General features: G+C 42.3%; 1 protein-coding gene across 4 annotated transcripts; it reads left to right on the top strand.

The window, feature by feature from the left end:
• Positions 1–700: 700 nt before the first annotated feature.
• On the top strand, positions 701–8,918 carry slc16a5a (solute carrier family 16 member 5a). 4 transcript variants are annotated; one of them, XM_036946402.1, is made up of 6 exons: positions 704–861; positions 2,089–2,328; positions 2,461–2,556; positions 6,036–6,179; positions 6,394–7,224; positions 8,159–8,918. In XM_036946402.1, the coding sequence occupies exons 2-6, from the start codon at positions 2,196–2,198 to the stop codon at positions 8,416–8,418; spliced, it is 1,464 nt and encodes a 487-aa protein (XP_036802297.1). In that variant the 5' UTR covers positions 704–861; positions 2,089–2,195; the 3' UTR covers positions 8,419–8,918. The 4 variants fall into 4 exon arrangements, with proteins under 4 accessions (XP_036802296.1, XP_036802298.1, XP_036802297.1 ...); XM_036946401.1 differs by having other exon boundaries at positions 701–861; positions 2,169–2,556; XM_021565040.2 differs by having other exon boundaries at positions 2,089–2,556.
• The last annotated feature ends 4,067 nt before the right edge of the window (positions 8,919–12,985 follow it).

Below are 12,985 nucleotides of genomic sequence, written 5' to 3'. Positions count from 1 at the left end.
TGTAGTTACATAGACCACCGTGCCACTCGGGAGCCCATTAAGAAAATGACTGTAAAAATGGTTAAATCCCCTTGGTGCAAGCAGTAGACTCAGGCAAAAATACACCTTAACTCAGGGACTGTGAAGAGACACACAAAGGTACAGACACATGCATACATTGTGATATTGTTGTATGGTGGTATTAAACATTTTGTATTGTAGATATGTAATGGTGTAAATTATATGATGTACTGTTTTATTTGTAATGTAAGCGCTTTAATATGTTTGGCCTTGGCAACAGCTAATGGGATCCCTAATAAATACAAATACACTCCAACCCAAATCTATCACACCTGATTCTAATAATTAGCTGGTTGATAAACTAAACCAGGTTAGTTACAACTGGGGTTGGAGAGAACCTACAGGAGGGTAGCGCTCCAGGTACATGGTCTTAAACTGAGCTACATGGGCACCATTTTCACAGGCAGCCCAATTCTGATATTTGTTCCACTATTTGTTCTTTTTTTCAGAACTGATCTAGACCAATTAGTGAAAATATATCAGAATTAGCCTGCCTGTGTACACTCAGCCATAGTCCTGGTACACTGATGCTTTTGAGACCACATTAGGCTACACGACAGATTGGTCTGGATTAACAGTAGCCTACCAATGGCCAAAAATGTGAGTGTCCGTAATGTAATTTGTGATAAACATCCATCAACGCTCGTACGTCCTGTCTCCTCCCACCCATAACACGATATGTTTGCTCCATGGCAGGGGCTAGGACTTACAACTGGCTTGTTTATGATGTGGTAGAGAGGGTAAAAATATTCGAAACGGAGTAGGCTAATGGTCGTCAGATATAATGAGTAGCCGCAAAAGGTAAGCAAATTGTGCTAACGTGTTAGTGTAAACAAGCTGATCTTGCTGATGGTCTACAGAAAACAAGTGATCTTGCTTGTTAAGTCAGTGCTTTTATTTTGAGACTGGATTTAAATTAAATGTAACCTATGTATTTTGACGTCAAGTATTTGAGCCACGACGATGATATTCAACAATAATAAGAGAGTAAACTATAGGGCAGGCAAACTTTTCTCACCATCGTAGCCTGTTATCTCGAGGAGCGTTGTCGTGCTGTTGCTGTACATAGATTCAAAGTAGCCGCTCTAGTAATTAGGAGTTCGGATGGATCGACGCCTGTCTTTCTTGGCCCGGATATCTCCAACAGTTAAGATTCCTAATATCAAATAAATTGACATTCCACGTGAGTAGGCTACTAGAGTGCCAAAGCGATTACAACGTATGACAACCAAATTTTACTGAACATTGAATTGGATTTTGCCGCCCAAATTGCATACACTGTACTTGTCTGCCGTCTTTGAAGAGTGGCTCACACACTGAGGCGTTCACATGGGATAAACTACAGCTAAATTACGTGCATCTCATTATGTCATTAATGTGCGCTTAAATGCGAATTAGAGGCTATGTTTGGACATCTTAAAGCCTAATTGCACTCATAATTCGAACGTGTCCCCTACGAAAAAAGATAGCAGTCAGAGTGCAGTATACCAGCAGTCAGAGTGCAGTATACCAGCAGTCAGAGTGCAGTATACCAGCAGTCAGAGTGCAGTATACCAGCAGTCAGAGTGCAGTATACCAGCAGTCACTGCATCCAAAATACCACTGTTGACTGCAGTTAAATGCATTTTTACTGCAGTTTCACAACTGCAATCTTCTTTTTTTTGTAAGGAATACCACTAAACTAACAGATTACAGCCAGACATCTAAACTGGAAAAGGTCTTGCACAGTAGGCCATTCATTTGAATTTTTTGACTTCATCAAGCACATGCAGATATGTTCCATATCCTATTCCCTTCCCCCTTCATTAACAGACACCAATAGTGGAAATCGGCCCTTACCTTCATACATACAGAATTACACTAAACCTAGGAAAAGTTAGTATTTTCCTATATATGAAGTGACAGCTGGATAGTTTTTGCCACAAGCTATGCAAATTGTGTGTCTAAAGCTTTGATACAAACAAGACTACACAACATAGCCAGAGGACAAATCGGGTTGCTCATGTTTTTTTTCCCATCTATTAACAGGCATGTTCATTGCTGAGGAGACTGTGAGATGGAATATATTAGTGAGCGTCATTCACCATGGCAAACTACTGTACTACTAGGGCATTTCCATAGCATCTGAGCAGAGGATGAACCTGAGGAAAGGCAGCAAGGTGGCAGGGGACTGTGACAGCCTCCAGATGGAGAGCAAGACATCCGAGCAGACGCATAACATCGGGCAGAAGAATGGAGAGATCATGGAATCTGAAGAGGTGGAGAATGGCAAGTCTGAACCCATAGTTCCTGTGGCCATGGATGGGCCCGTCACTGCACCTGATGGGGGTTGGGGCTGGGTGGTGTTGGTGTCCACCATCCTGGTGCAAGCCCTGACTTTGGGCTTTTCCTCCTGCATAGGCATTTTCTACGCGGACCTACAGACAGAGTTCCAGGCCAGCAACCAAGAGACTTCCTGGGTGCCTTCAATAATGACATCAGTGCTTCATGCTGGAGGTATGGTAGTAGTCACATCCTAGTTTCCATAGATTTCCATAGATTCACCTTCTGATTTTAAGTAGGGCTTTTTCAGGGTTATTTTTGCAGTTACACATTCATATATGCTTGCAGGGAAATGTGCTCAAAGTAAGTTCAGTAATCACGGACAGTCTATTACAGTACAATACTTCCTCACTTTTTAAAACTCTTGAAGCAAATTGTCTAACCCACTCAGCATGTCATGATCATTCACTGTGTACACATTTGATTTACAGTGCCGAGGTTTGCAGTCTAATAATGACTGGTCAGATCAGACACACGCAGACAGACAGCCACAAAAAGCATAGAAAAGGTGTACATTATGAGAGTCAACACATCCCCTGTTTGTTTATTTGATAAGTGGGATTTCAGGGGATGGTCTCTCACCCTTACACACACACACACACTAACGCTGTGTAGCGCCACATGAGCTGCCTTCGTTTGGTCAGCCACTCACAGGGGGTCTATTTCTGTTTGGGTTTCAAGCCCTAAACATCTGGGAAAGTTGTGTATGTCCACTGCCTTTGCGCAACAACAAAGAAATCAAAGATGAGCCAAAAGATAAACTGAGCGTGAACCAGTAAGCTGGTACATTACTTATTTCAATGGCCTTGCAACGTCAGGGTGTACTTGCCGTGACCTTACAGTTTGTACTACTTGTTGCGCTTCAGTTCCCTTAGGCGTAGCACTTGGCTCCACTAAGTATGATATTGAGTGCATTTTCAACCACTGTACTTAAGTACATTTAAAACCAGATGCTTTAAGACTTTTACTCAAGTAGTATTTTACTGGGTGATTTTTTTTACTTGAGTCATTTTCTATTAAGGTGTCTTTTTGCTTTTTACTCAAGTATGACAATTTTGTACTTTTTCCATATACCCACTTTTTTTGGTGGGCATTGCGTATACTCACTTCTTATCCCCATGATGCGTATCAAAATAGTTTTGAGGTATATGGTGTATCAAAATATATATACATGTGAGGTGATTATTTTAGAACTGTGTTTTCCCGCAAATTGCATTTTGGAACATTTGCGCGTAGGCCTACTGCCATGTGCACATAGCGGCGCTTAAAATGTGAAAAACATTTTAAGATAAACATTCTAAAATATATATATATATATATATATTTTAGAATGTTTATCTTAAAATGTTTTTTCAATGTTTTATATATATATATATATATTTTAGAATGTTTATCTTAAAATGTTTTTCACATTTTAAGCGCCGCTATGTGCACATGGCAGTAGGCCTACGCGCAAATGTTCCAAAATGCAATTTGCGGGAAAACACAGTTCTAAAATAATCACCTCACATGCAAGCGGTTTCATGGACAGAGATTAAAATATATCTTAGACATTTTAAAAGAGGTGAGATCTAAAGATGCAACAAATATCATATGACTAGGATGATGGCTTTGGCTGCTAGACAATGAAAGAACGTTTATTTTGTTGGATTTTGGCTATAGGCTACTTTAAAGCAAGGTAACACATGCCTTATAATATGAAGTAAAATGTCCAGGTTTCAAACAATTTAAAGGAACAGGAAAAATATAACTCTTCAGGTAGATGGAAAGGCTGTCCCTACTCAATTAAATGTTAACTAGCTCATCAACCTACACACGGGGCTGCAGGTAGCCTAGTGGTTAGAGCGTTGGGCCAGTCACCGAAAGGTTGCTAGATCGAATCCCCGAGCTGACAAGGTAAAAATCTGTCATTCTGCCCCTGAACAAGGCAGTTAACTCACTATTCCTAGGCCGTCATTGTAAATATGAATTTGTTCTTAACTGACTTGTTTAGTTAAATAAAAAACCCATAATGACAAAGCAAAAACAGTTTTGTTTTTTTAAATAGCCGATTTTATAAAAAATAAAACACTGAAATATTACATTTACATAAGTCTTCAGACCCTTTACTCAGTACTTTTGTTGAAGCGCCTTTGGCAGCAATTACAGCCTTGAGTATGACGCTACAAGCTTGGCACACCTGTATTTGGGGAGTTTCTCCCATTTCTTCTCTGCAGATCCTCTCAAGCTCTGTCAGGTTGGATGGGGAGCGTTGCTGCACAGCTATTTTCAGGTCTCTCCAAAGATGTTCGGTCAGGTTTCAGTCCGATATCTGGCTTTTCCAATCAAGAACATACAGAGACTTGTCGTGCAGCCACTCCTGTGTTGTCTTGGCTGGGTGATAAGGGTCATTGTCCTGTTGGAAGGTGAACCTTCCCAGTCTGAGATCCTGAGAGCTCTGGAGCAGGTTTTCATCAAGGATCTCTGTACTTTGCTCCGTTCGTCTTTCCCTCTATCCTGACTAGATTCCAAGTCCCTGCCGCTGAAAAACATCCCCAAAGCATGATGTTGCCACCACCATGCTTCACCGTAGGGATGTTGCCAGGTTTCCTCCAAACATGATGCTTTGCATTCAAGCCAAAGCGTTCAATCTTGGTTTCATCAGACCAGACAACCTTGTTTCTCATGGTCTGAGAGTCTTTAGGTGTCTTTTGACAAACTCCAAGCGGGCTGTCATGTGCCCTTTACTGAGGATTGGCATCAGTCTGGCCACTCTACCATAAAGGCCTTTAAGACACACACTAACCAAACAACAGTGCTATGTGCCGGCACAGTTGAATTGAAAGGTAACTACACTCAAATCATAAAAAAAGTGTGACTGAGAGCGAAAACCTCACACAAAATATGTCTGACTCAGTTGACAGTCTAATTTATCTCATTTATGTTTCAATAGTAAGCCTACTTCCACAGTACAGGTTGCCCTGACTGTGAAATACCAATATGGGATTTATAATTTGAGGTCATTCAGCGTGTATGTCACTGTTTCTCATAGCATTTTTCACACAGGGGTGCCTTTCCTTCACCGGGTGGGCCATTTGGGAAATTTTGGAACAAATTAGAGTATACCCACTTTTCCATGTACCACTACACCACTGCTTACTGGCATCTTACCTGGAACTCCATGTTTGTGCCAAAGCTTGATTGACTCCAATGCAATGAAAAACTGAATATAGACAAGGAGCCAATGAGACATGGTTGTCTTTAATGTTGAGTCTGGTGCACCCACTGCAATGACTGCTTCCACAGATTTCCTTCTAGTAAGCATAACAATGGGATAGGCTAAAATAAGAAGTGGGTGTGTGTGGGGCGGGATCTCGCAGAGCATTGACCCTTCTGTTTTCACTCAACAGCAGATCCTAGCAGTGAAACACAACCCAAACGTTGTTTGACTTACTAGAAGTCATTGTATCTCTTTAGGGTTGTGCTTGGGGTCCCATCTGGGGCAAAAGGCCCTGCACAAACCACCACTTTGTTGAAGATAAAGATAGCCATAGATGGCAGTTATGCTAAGATTGTTGGATTAGGGAAATTCCCTTGTACCTAAGGCTCTAAGTTTTACTGTACTTTCTTTGAGGTCTTTGTGTGTTTAACCAATAGCACGTCTCCTCCTTTAGGTCCATTCTGCAGTGTAATGGTGGAGAGGTTTGGTTGCCGGACGACGGTGATGGTGGGTGGGGTCCTGAGTGGTCTTGGAATGGCGGCCAGTTCATTTACCCACACCATCACTGAGCTCTACGTCACAGCTGGGGTTATTACAGGTCACTAACCTCCTAAAAAAATGGAATCACTCCACAAAGCAGTTAACCCCTAACAACAGATCTAGAATCAGATAACCCTACATCCCAATCTTTACCATCTTTATTTTTAGGGAAGGAAAAAAAAATCACACCCTGTATTAGTGGTTAGGGGCAACCTCTACCTTCTCCCATGCATTCAGCCATGTGCCTTATTCATTGTCTTCTCCTTTGACAGGACTTGGATTCTGCTTCAGCTTCCAGCCCGCAGTGACTATTCTTGGGCACTATTTTATGCGTCGGCGGGGTTTCGCCAACGCAATGTCGTCCACGGGCACTGCCCTGGGCCTGTGCACCCTGCCCCTCCTGGGAAACTACCTCCACACTGAGCTGGGCTGGCGGGGGAGCTTTCTGGTTCTGGGGGCCGTCCTGCTCAACTGCTGTGTGTGTGGAGCTGTGATGAGGCCTCTGTGGAGCCACAGACATCGTGGCCAGCCCCTGATGAACCACGGGCCTCTTCAGCCGGAGGAGGAAAAGCCAAAGGGGAGTATGAGGGCCTTGTGGGGTGGCCTGAAGGCCGCCTTGCACCATCACATGGCCTTTGACCTCTTATGTAACAACTTGCGTTACCGCGTGTTCTCTGTGGGCATCACTTGGATGATGCTTGGCTTCTTGGTGCCGCTGATCTACCTTGTGCCCTACGCCACGGCCCACGACATGGAGCAGAGCCGGGCCGCCCTCCTCCTCTCCATCCTGGGTATCGTCAACATCATGGTGCGGCCGTCCATTGGCCTGCTCTTCAGTCTGCCCTGGTTCAAGGGGCGCTACATCTATGTGTTCTCTGCTGCTGTGCTGATGAACGGACTGAGTAATAGTATCTGCTGTATCGATGCCAGCTTCCATGTGCTGCTGGTGTACGTGGTGACCTATGGCCTGTCCATGAGCGTGGTGGGCTCGCTGATGTTCACTGTCCTCATGGATACGTTGGATATGAGTCGCTTCCCCGCTGCCCTGGGCCTGCTCGCCATCATGGAGAGTGTCACGCTACTGATCGGGCCCCCGCTCGCAGGTACCGAACTCCCTGAGGTGTGTGTGTGTGTGTGTGTGTGTGTGTGCCTCCCTCCCCTACATGAAAACCAGGCGAGGAGATGTCCTATTCAATGATGAACACATTCATCAAGTAAGTGTTGTAGTGTAACTTGAAGTAGTGCTAGGCTTAAGACAGGCTGTGGTCAGAGGCAAGGAGCATATCCTGTTGCTTGGATTCCACGGACATCCAACCAATCATGTGTGTGTGCTCATGCCTGTTTGTGCATGTTGCGGGGGTCTTAAAGACAAACTTGAATAAGAATGGAATTTTCAGCTCCCTCTTTCCTGGGGAGGGGGCATTCCAGCTCAAATGTCAGGTATGCAACCTACTTCTGTCTGACTGCTTATGTAGTTGGTTGTGTTTCACTGTGCAATGGTAGAATCAAAGACGGCATAGTATGGAACTGCTTTTCCAATAGAAATCCCTGATCACACTTGCAGGCAATGTCATGGCGACGTTGGCCAGCTAAGCTCGTGCATAAACACATCATTGGATCTAACGGTCATCTTGCGCCGAACTGTGCATGTGCAGGCTGTCAAAATCAAAGGCACACCTTCGATATAGTTGTTTATGATGAAAATGGAAACGTGTCACTTTCACCAGGTTGGAGTAATAACATGTTCAACTGCTTAAGACATAGGCTCTAGTCTAGGTTGTGCCTTTTCCAAAATGAACAACTAAGGTAGAATGTTTCACTTCTCTCATTGAGTTCTCAAACCCCGGCCTGGTCTCCTTTACAAGCGTTTCCGGAAGTCATACGATGTTGCGCCTCTGGGTTTAAGAACTTCTGTGGTAATACTCTGTTATTGTTGTAGTTATTCCCTTATGTCATCATGAACTGTCTGTCATGCACTGCTGGGGCTTTACTCATGCTGATTGGCTCCTGATATTGTTGTTTATGTTGTTGTTACAGGAATCCTGGTGGACCGAACTGGGGAGTATTTCTATGTCTTCTTCGCCTGCAGTGCGACTGTTGCCTCATCAGCTGTATTCCTCATGGTGTCCTTCTACTGCCTGGACAGAAAGGGGCAGCAGGTGCCACCGCAGGTCTCCCCACCAAAGCTTGCCAGTGTTAACAATGTGGTCCCCCAGTGCCAGTACAGCAGTGTGCCCACCAAGGGGGACAAAGACAAGGCCTCAGACTCTGAGACTGGGGATGTCAGCTGCCTGTGAACAGCATCATTGTCCAAACACATACCCCAAACTCACAGATGTATATTTCCTATGATTTTGTGATTGTATACCCTGTGCTGCTGATCTTACAGTACAAGTGTATGATAATTGATATGATATCCCAATCTGTTAGCATCTGACACTCCAATTATAGTATACACACTCTTGCCTCTTGACTGTTAGAGTATTGGTGAGTGCAAATGGGTTGAGTATTTAATCCAATGGGTTCCTGCTAGGAGTGGATTATTCATTGCTATTACAGTCTGCATTGTTTATACGGACTAATACTGTTATTGGTGATCGAATACAGTACTTTTTCACACATTCCACAAACCTGTGCCTTTCCCCCTCACACCCTGTTACACATTCATCAATATCAAGTTGTTCAAGAAGACATACCTTAGGAATCCTTCCCCACCCTTCAACAACCAAGATTGTGAAAAAAAACAGATGTGCCTTGTACATGCAATCAATCAAAATAAACATTTAATATCTGTAGGCCTAATAAATGTCATATATATATATATATACTACACCAGAAGAAACCTCAACTGAATGATGAGTACTGTAGGCCTACCAGTTTATTAAGATGGATATCATTGACTGAGTCAAGTTCTTTATCCCAAGAACTCTTGGATTTTTTGGGGGGCTAAACATTTCTTTATGATACTGTTCATGTCTTGTTCTTATGTTCATTGTGTAACAGAGTTATAGAACGATCAGTAGCTTACTGGTATGACTGAGAATGTCTTGTGTAAAAGTGCAGGAGTTACGAGGACATGGGTGCTATTCATTGTCAAAGATCTGAAGCAAGTACTGTAGGTGTTAGAGATTTGTTACTTCTCAACCTGCTCGTTTTTCAGGTATCATCAAGAAAAGATTACTCTAAGGAACATAGTCACATACAGTACCAGTCAAAAGTTTGGCCACAGCTACTCATTCCAGGGTTTTTCTTTATTTGAACAATTTTATACATTGTAGAATAATAGTGAAGACATCAAAACTATGAAATAACACATGTGCCATTTTTGGGGGGATGGCAGGTAGCCTAGCGTTTAGAGCGTTGGACCAGTAACTGAAAGGTTGCTGGATCGAATCCCTGTGCTGACAAGGTAAAAATCTGTTGTTCTGCCCCTGAACAAGGCAGTTAACCCACTGTTCCCCGGTAGGCCGTCATTGTAAATAAGAATTTGTAATTAATGAACTGCCTAGTTAAAAATGTTAAAGTAACCAAAAAAGTGTTAAACAAATCAAAATATATTTGAGATTTGACAATGACAGCTTGGCATTCTCTCAACCAGCTTCATGAGGTAGTCACCTGGAATGCATTTTAATTAACAGGTGTGCCTTGTTAAAAGGTCATTTGTGGAATGTCTTACCTTCTTAATGCGTTTGAGCCAATCAGTTGTGCTGTGACAAGGTAGGGGTGGTATACAGAACATAGCCCTATTTGGTAAAAGACCAAGTCCATATTATGACAAGAACAGCTCAAATAAGCAAAAACAAATGACAGTCCATCATTACTTTAAGACATGAAGGTTAGTCAATACGAAACATTTCAAGAACTTTGAAAGTTTCTTCAAGTGCAGTCGCAAAAACCATCAAGCGCTATGATGAAACTGGCTCTCATGAGTACCGTCACAGGAAAGGAAGACCGAGAATTGCCTCTGCTGCAGAGGATACATTCATTAGAGTTACCAGCCTCAAAAATTGCAGCCCAAGTAAATGCTTCACAGTTCAATTTTAAATGTTTTATTTAACCTTTTTTTAACTACAGTAGGCAAGTCAGTTAAGAACAAATTGTTATTTACAATAACGGCCTATTAACACACATCTCAACTAGAGGTCGACCGATTATGATTTTTCAACGCCGATACTGATACCAATTATTGGAGGACCAAAACAAAATGATACTGATTAATCGGGCAATTTTTTTTATTCATTTGTAATAATGACAATTACAACAATACTGAATGAACACTTATTTTAACTTAATATAATACATCAATCAAATCAATTTAGCCTCAAATAAATAATGAAACATGTTAAATTTGGTTTAAATCATGCAAAAACAAAGTGTTGGAGAAGAAAGTAAAAGTGCAATATGTGCCATGTAAGAAAGCTAACGTTTCAGTTCCTTGCTCAGAACATGAGAACATATGAAAGCTGGTGGTTCCTTTTAACATGAGTCTTCAATATTCCCAGGTAAGAAGTTTTAGGTTGTAGTTATTATCGGAATCATAGGACTATTTCTCTCTATACCATTTGTATTTCATTAACCTTTGACTATTGGATGTTCTTATAGGCACTTTAGTATTGCCAGTGTAACAGTATAGCTTCCGTCCCTCTCCTCGCTCCTACCTGGGCACGAACCAGGAACACAACGACAACAGCCAGCCTCGAAGCAGCGTTCCCCATCGCTCCACAAAAGCCGCGGCCCTTGCAAAGCTAGGGGAACAACCACTCCAAGTCTCAGAGCGAGTGATGTTTGAAACGCCATTAGCGCACACCCCGCTAACTAGCTAGCCATTTCACATCGGTTACACAAGCCTAATCTTGGGAGTTGATAGGCTTGAAGTCATAAACAGCTGCTGGCAAACGCACAAAAGTGCTGTTTGAATGAATGCTTACGAGCCTGCTGGTGCCTACCATCGCTCAGTCAGACTGCTCTATCAAATCATATACTTAGTTATAACATGATAACACATAGAAATACGAGCCTTAGGTCATTAATATGGTCGAATCCGGAAACTATCATCTCGAAAACAAGACTTTTATTCTTTCAATGAAATACGGAACCGTTCCTTATTTTTTCTAATGGGTGGCATCCATAAGTCTAAATATTCCTGTTACATTGCAGAACCTTTAATGTTATGTCATAATTACGTAAAATTCTGGCAAATTAGGCGGCCCAAACTGTTGCATATACACTGACTCTGCGTGCAATGAACGCAAGAGAAGTGACACAATTTCACCTGGTTAATATTGCCTGCTAACCTGGATTTCTTTTAGCTAAATATGCAGGTTTAAAAATATATACTTCTGTGTATTGATTTTAAGAAAGGCATTGATGTTTATGGTTAGGTACACATTGGAGCAACGATACGCACCGCATCGATTATATGCAACGCAGGACACGCTTGATAAACTAGTAATATCATCAACCATGTGTAGTTAACTAGTGATTATGATTGATTGATTGTTTTTTATAAGATAAGTTTAATGCTAGCTAGCAACTTACCTTGGCTTACTGCATTCACGTAACAAGCAGTCTCCTCGTGGAGTACAATGAGAGGCAGGTGGTTAGAGCGTTGGACGAGATAACTGTAAGGTTGCAAGATTGCATCCCCCGAGCTGACAAGGTAAAAATCTATCGTTCTGCCCCTGAACGAGGCAGTTAACCCACCGTTCCTAGGCCGTCATTGAAAATAAGAATGTGTTCTTAACTGACTTGCCTAGTTAAATATATATTAAATAAAGGTGTAAAAAAAAAAAATGTAATCGGCCAAATCGGTGTCCAAAAATACTGATTTCCGATTGTCGACCTCTAATCTCAACATCAACTGTTCAGAGGAGACTGCGTGAATCAGGGCTTCATGGTCGAATTTCTGCAACGAAACTACTACTAAAGGACACCAATAAGAAGAGACTTGCTTGGGCCAAGAAACACAAGCAATGGGGATTAGACCAGTGGAAATCTGTCCTTTGGTCTGATGAGTCCATATTTACGATTTTTGGTTCCAACCGCTGTGTCTTTGTGAGATGCAGAGTAGGGGAACAGATTATCTCTGCATGTGTGGTTCCCACCGTGAAGCACGGAGGAGGAGGTGTGTTGGTGTGGGGGTGTTTTGCTGATGATACTGCCAGTGATTTATTTAGAATTCAAGGCACACTTAACCAGCATGGTTAGCACAGCATTTTGCAGCGATACGCCATCCCATCTGGTTTGAGCTTCGTGGGACTATCATTTGTTTTTCAACAGGATAATGACCCAACACTCCAGGCTGTGTAAGGGCTATTTGGCCAAGATGGAGTGTGATGGAGTGCTGTATCAGATGACCTCGCCTTCACAATCACCTGACCTCAACCCAATTGAGATGGTTTGGGAGGAGTTCAGTGCTCAGCATAACTCCTTCAAGACTGTTGGAAAAGCATTCCAGGTGAAGCTGGTTGAGAGAATGCCAAGTTTGTGCAAAGCTGTCATCAAGGCAAAGGGTGACTACTTTGAATAATCTCAAATGTAACATAGATTTTGATTTGTTGAAGACTTTTTTGGTGTTATTTCATAGTTTTTTTTTTTATCTTTGAATGAGTAGGTGTGTCCAAACTTTTGACTGGTACTGTATGTGGCAACCCTACTTTTTAGGCTATGGCATTTCTTACACACTGGCCCATTTATACTTGAGGCCCCCATTATTGGCCAAATAATTATAATTTTGCACAAAAAAACAACAACTTAGAAGGCCCACTAGGCAAAAATTGGACCAACCAATCTGCTATTTTCCAGAAATGCCAGATGGCCAGTCTGCCCCTGGCTATAGCTCCCTTGTCATGGAACGATTCCTAG

Source organism: Oncorhynchus mykiss, chromosome 16, assembly GCF_013265735.2.
Source record: "Oncorhynchus mykiss isolate Arlee chromosome 16, USDA_OmykA_1.1, whole genome shotgun sequence".
Lineage (NCBI taxonomy): Eukaryota > Metazoa > Chordata > Actinopteri > Salmoniformes > Salmonidae > Oncorhynchus > Oncorhynchus mykiss.
Note: the sequence above shows the minus strand (reverse complement) of the source record. Positions and strands in the feature narration are given on the sequence as shown.

Coding starts and splice junctions, on each gene's coding strand:
- slc16a5a (XM_036946401.1), top strand. CDS start 2,196: ATGAACCTGAGGAAAGGCAGCAAGGTGGCAGGGGACTGTGACAGCCTC. Junction 6,180..6,393: donor CACAGCTGGGGTTATTACAG/GTCACTAACCTC, acceptor CTCCTTTGACAG/GACTTGGATTCTGCTTCAGC. Junction 7,225..8,158: donor GATCGGGCCCCCGCTCGCAG/GTACCGAACTCC, acceptor TTGTTGTTACAG/GAATCCTGGTGGACCGAACT.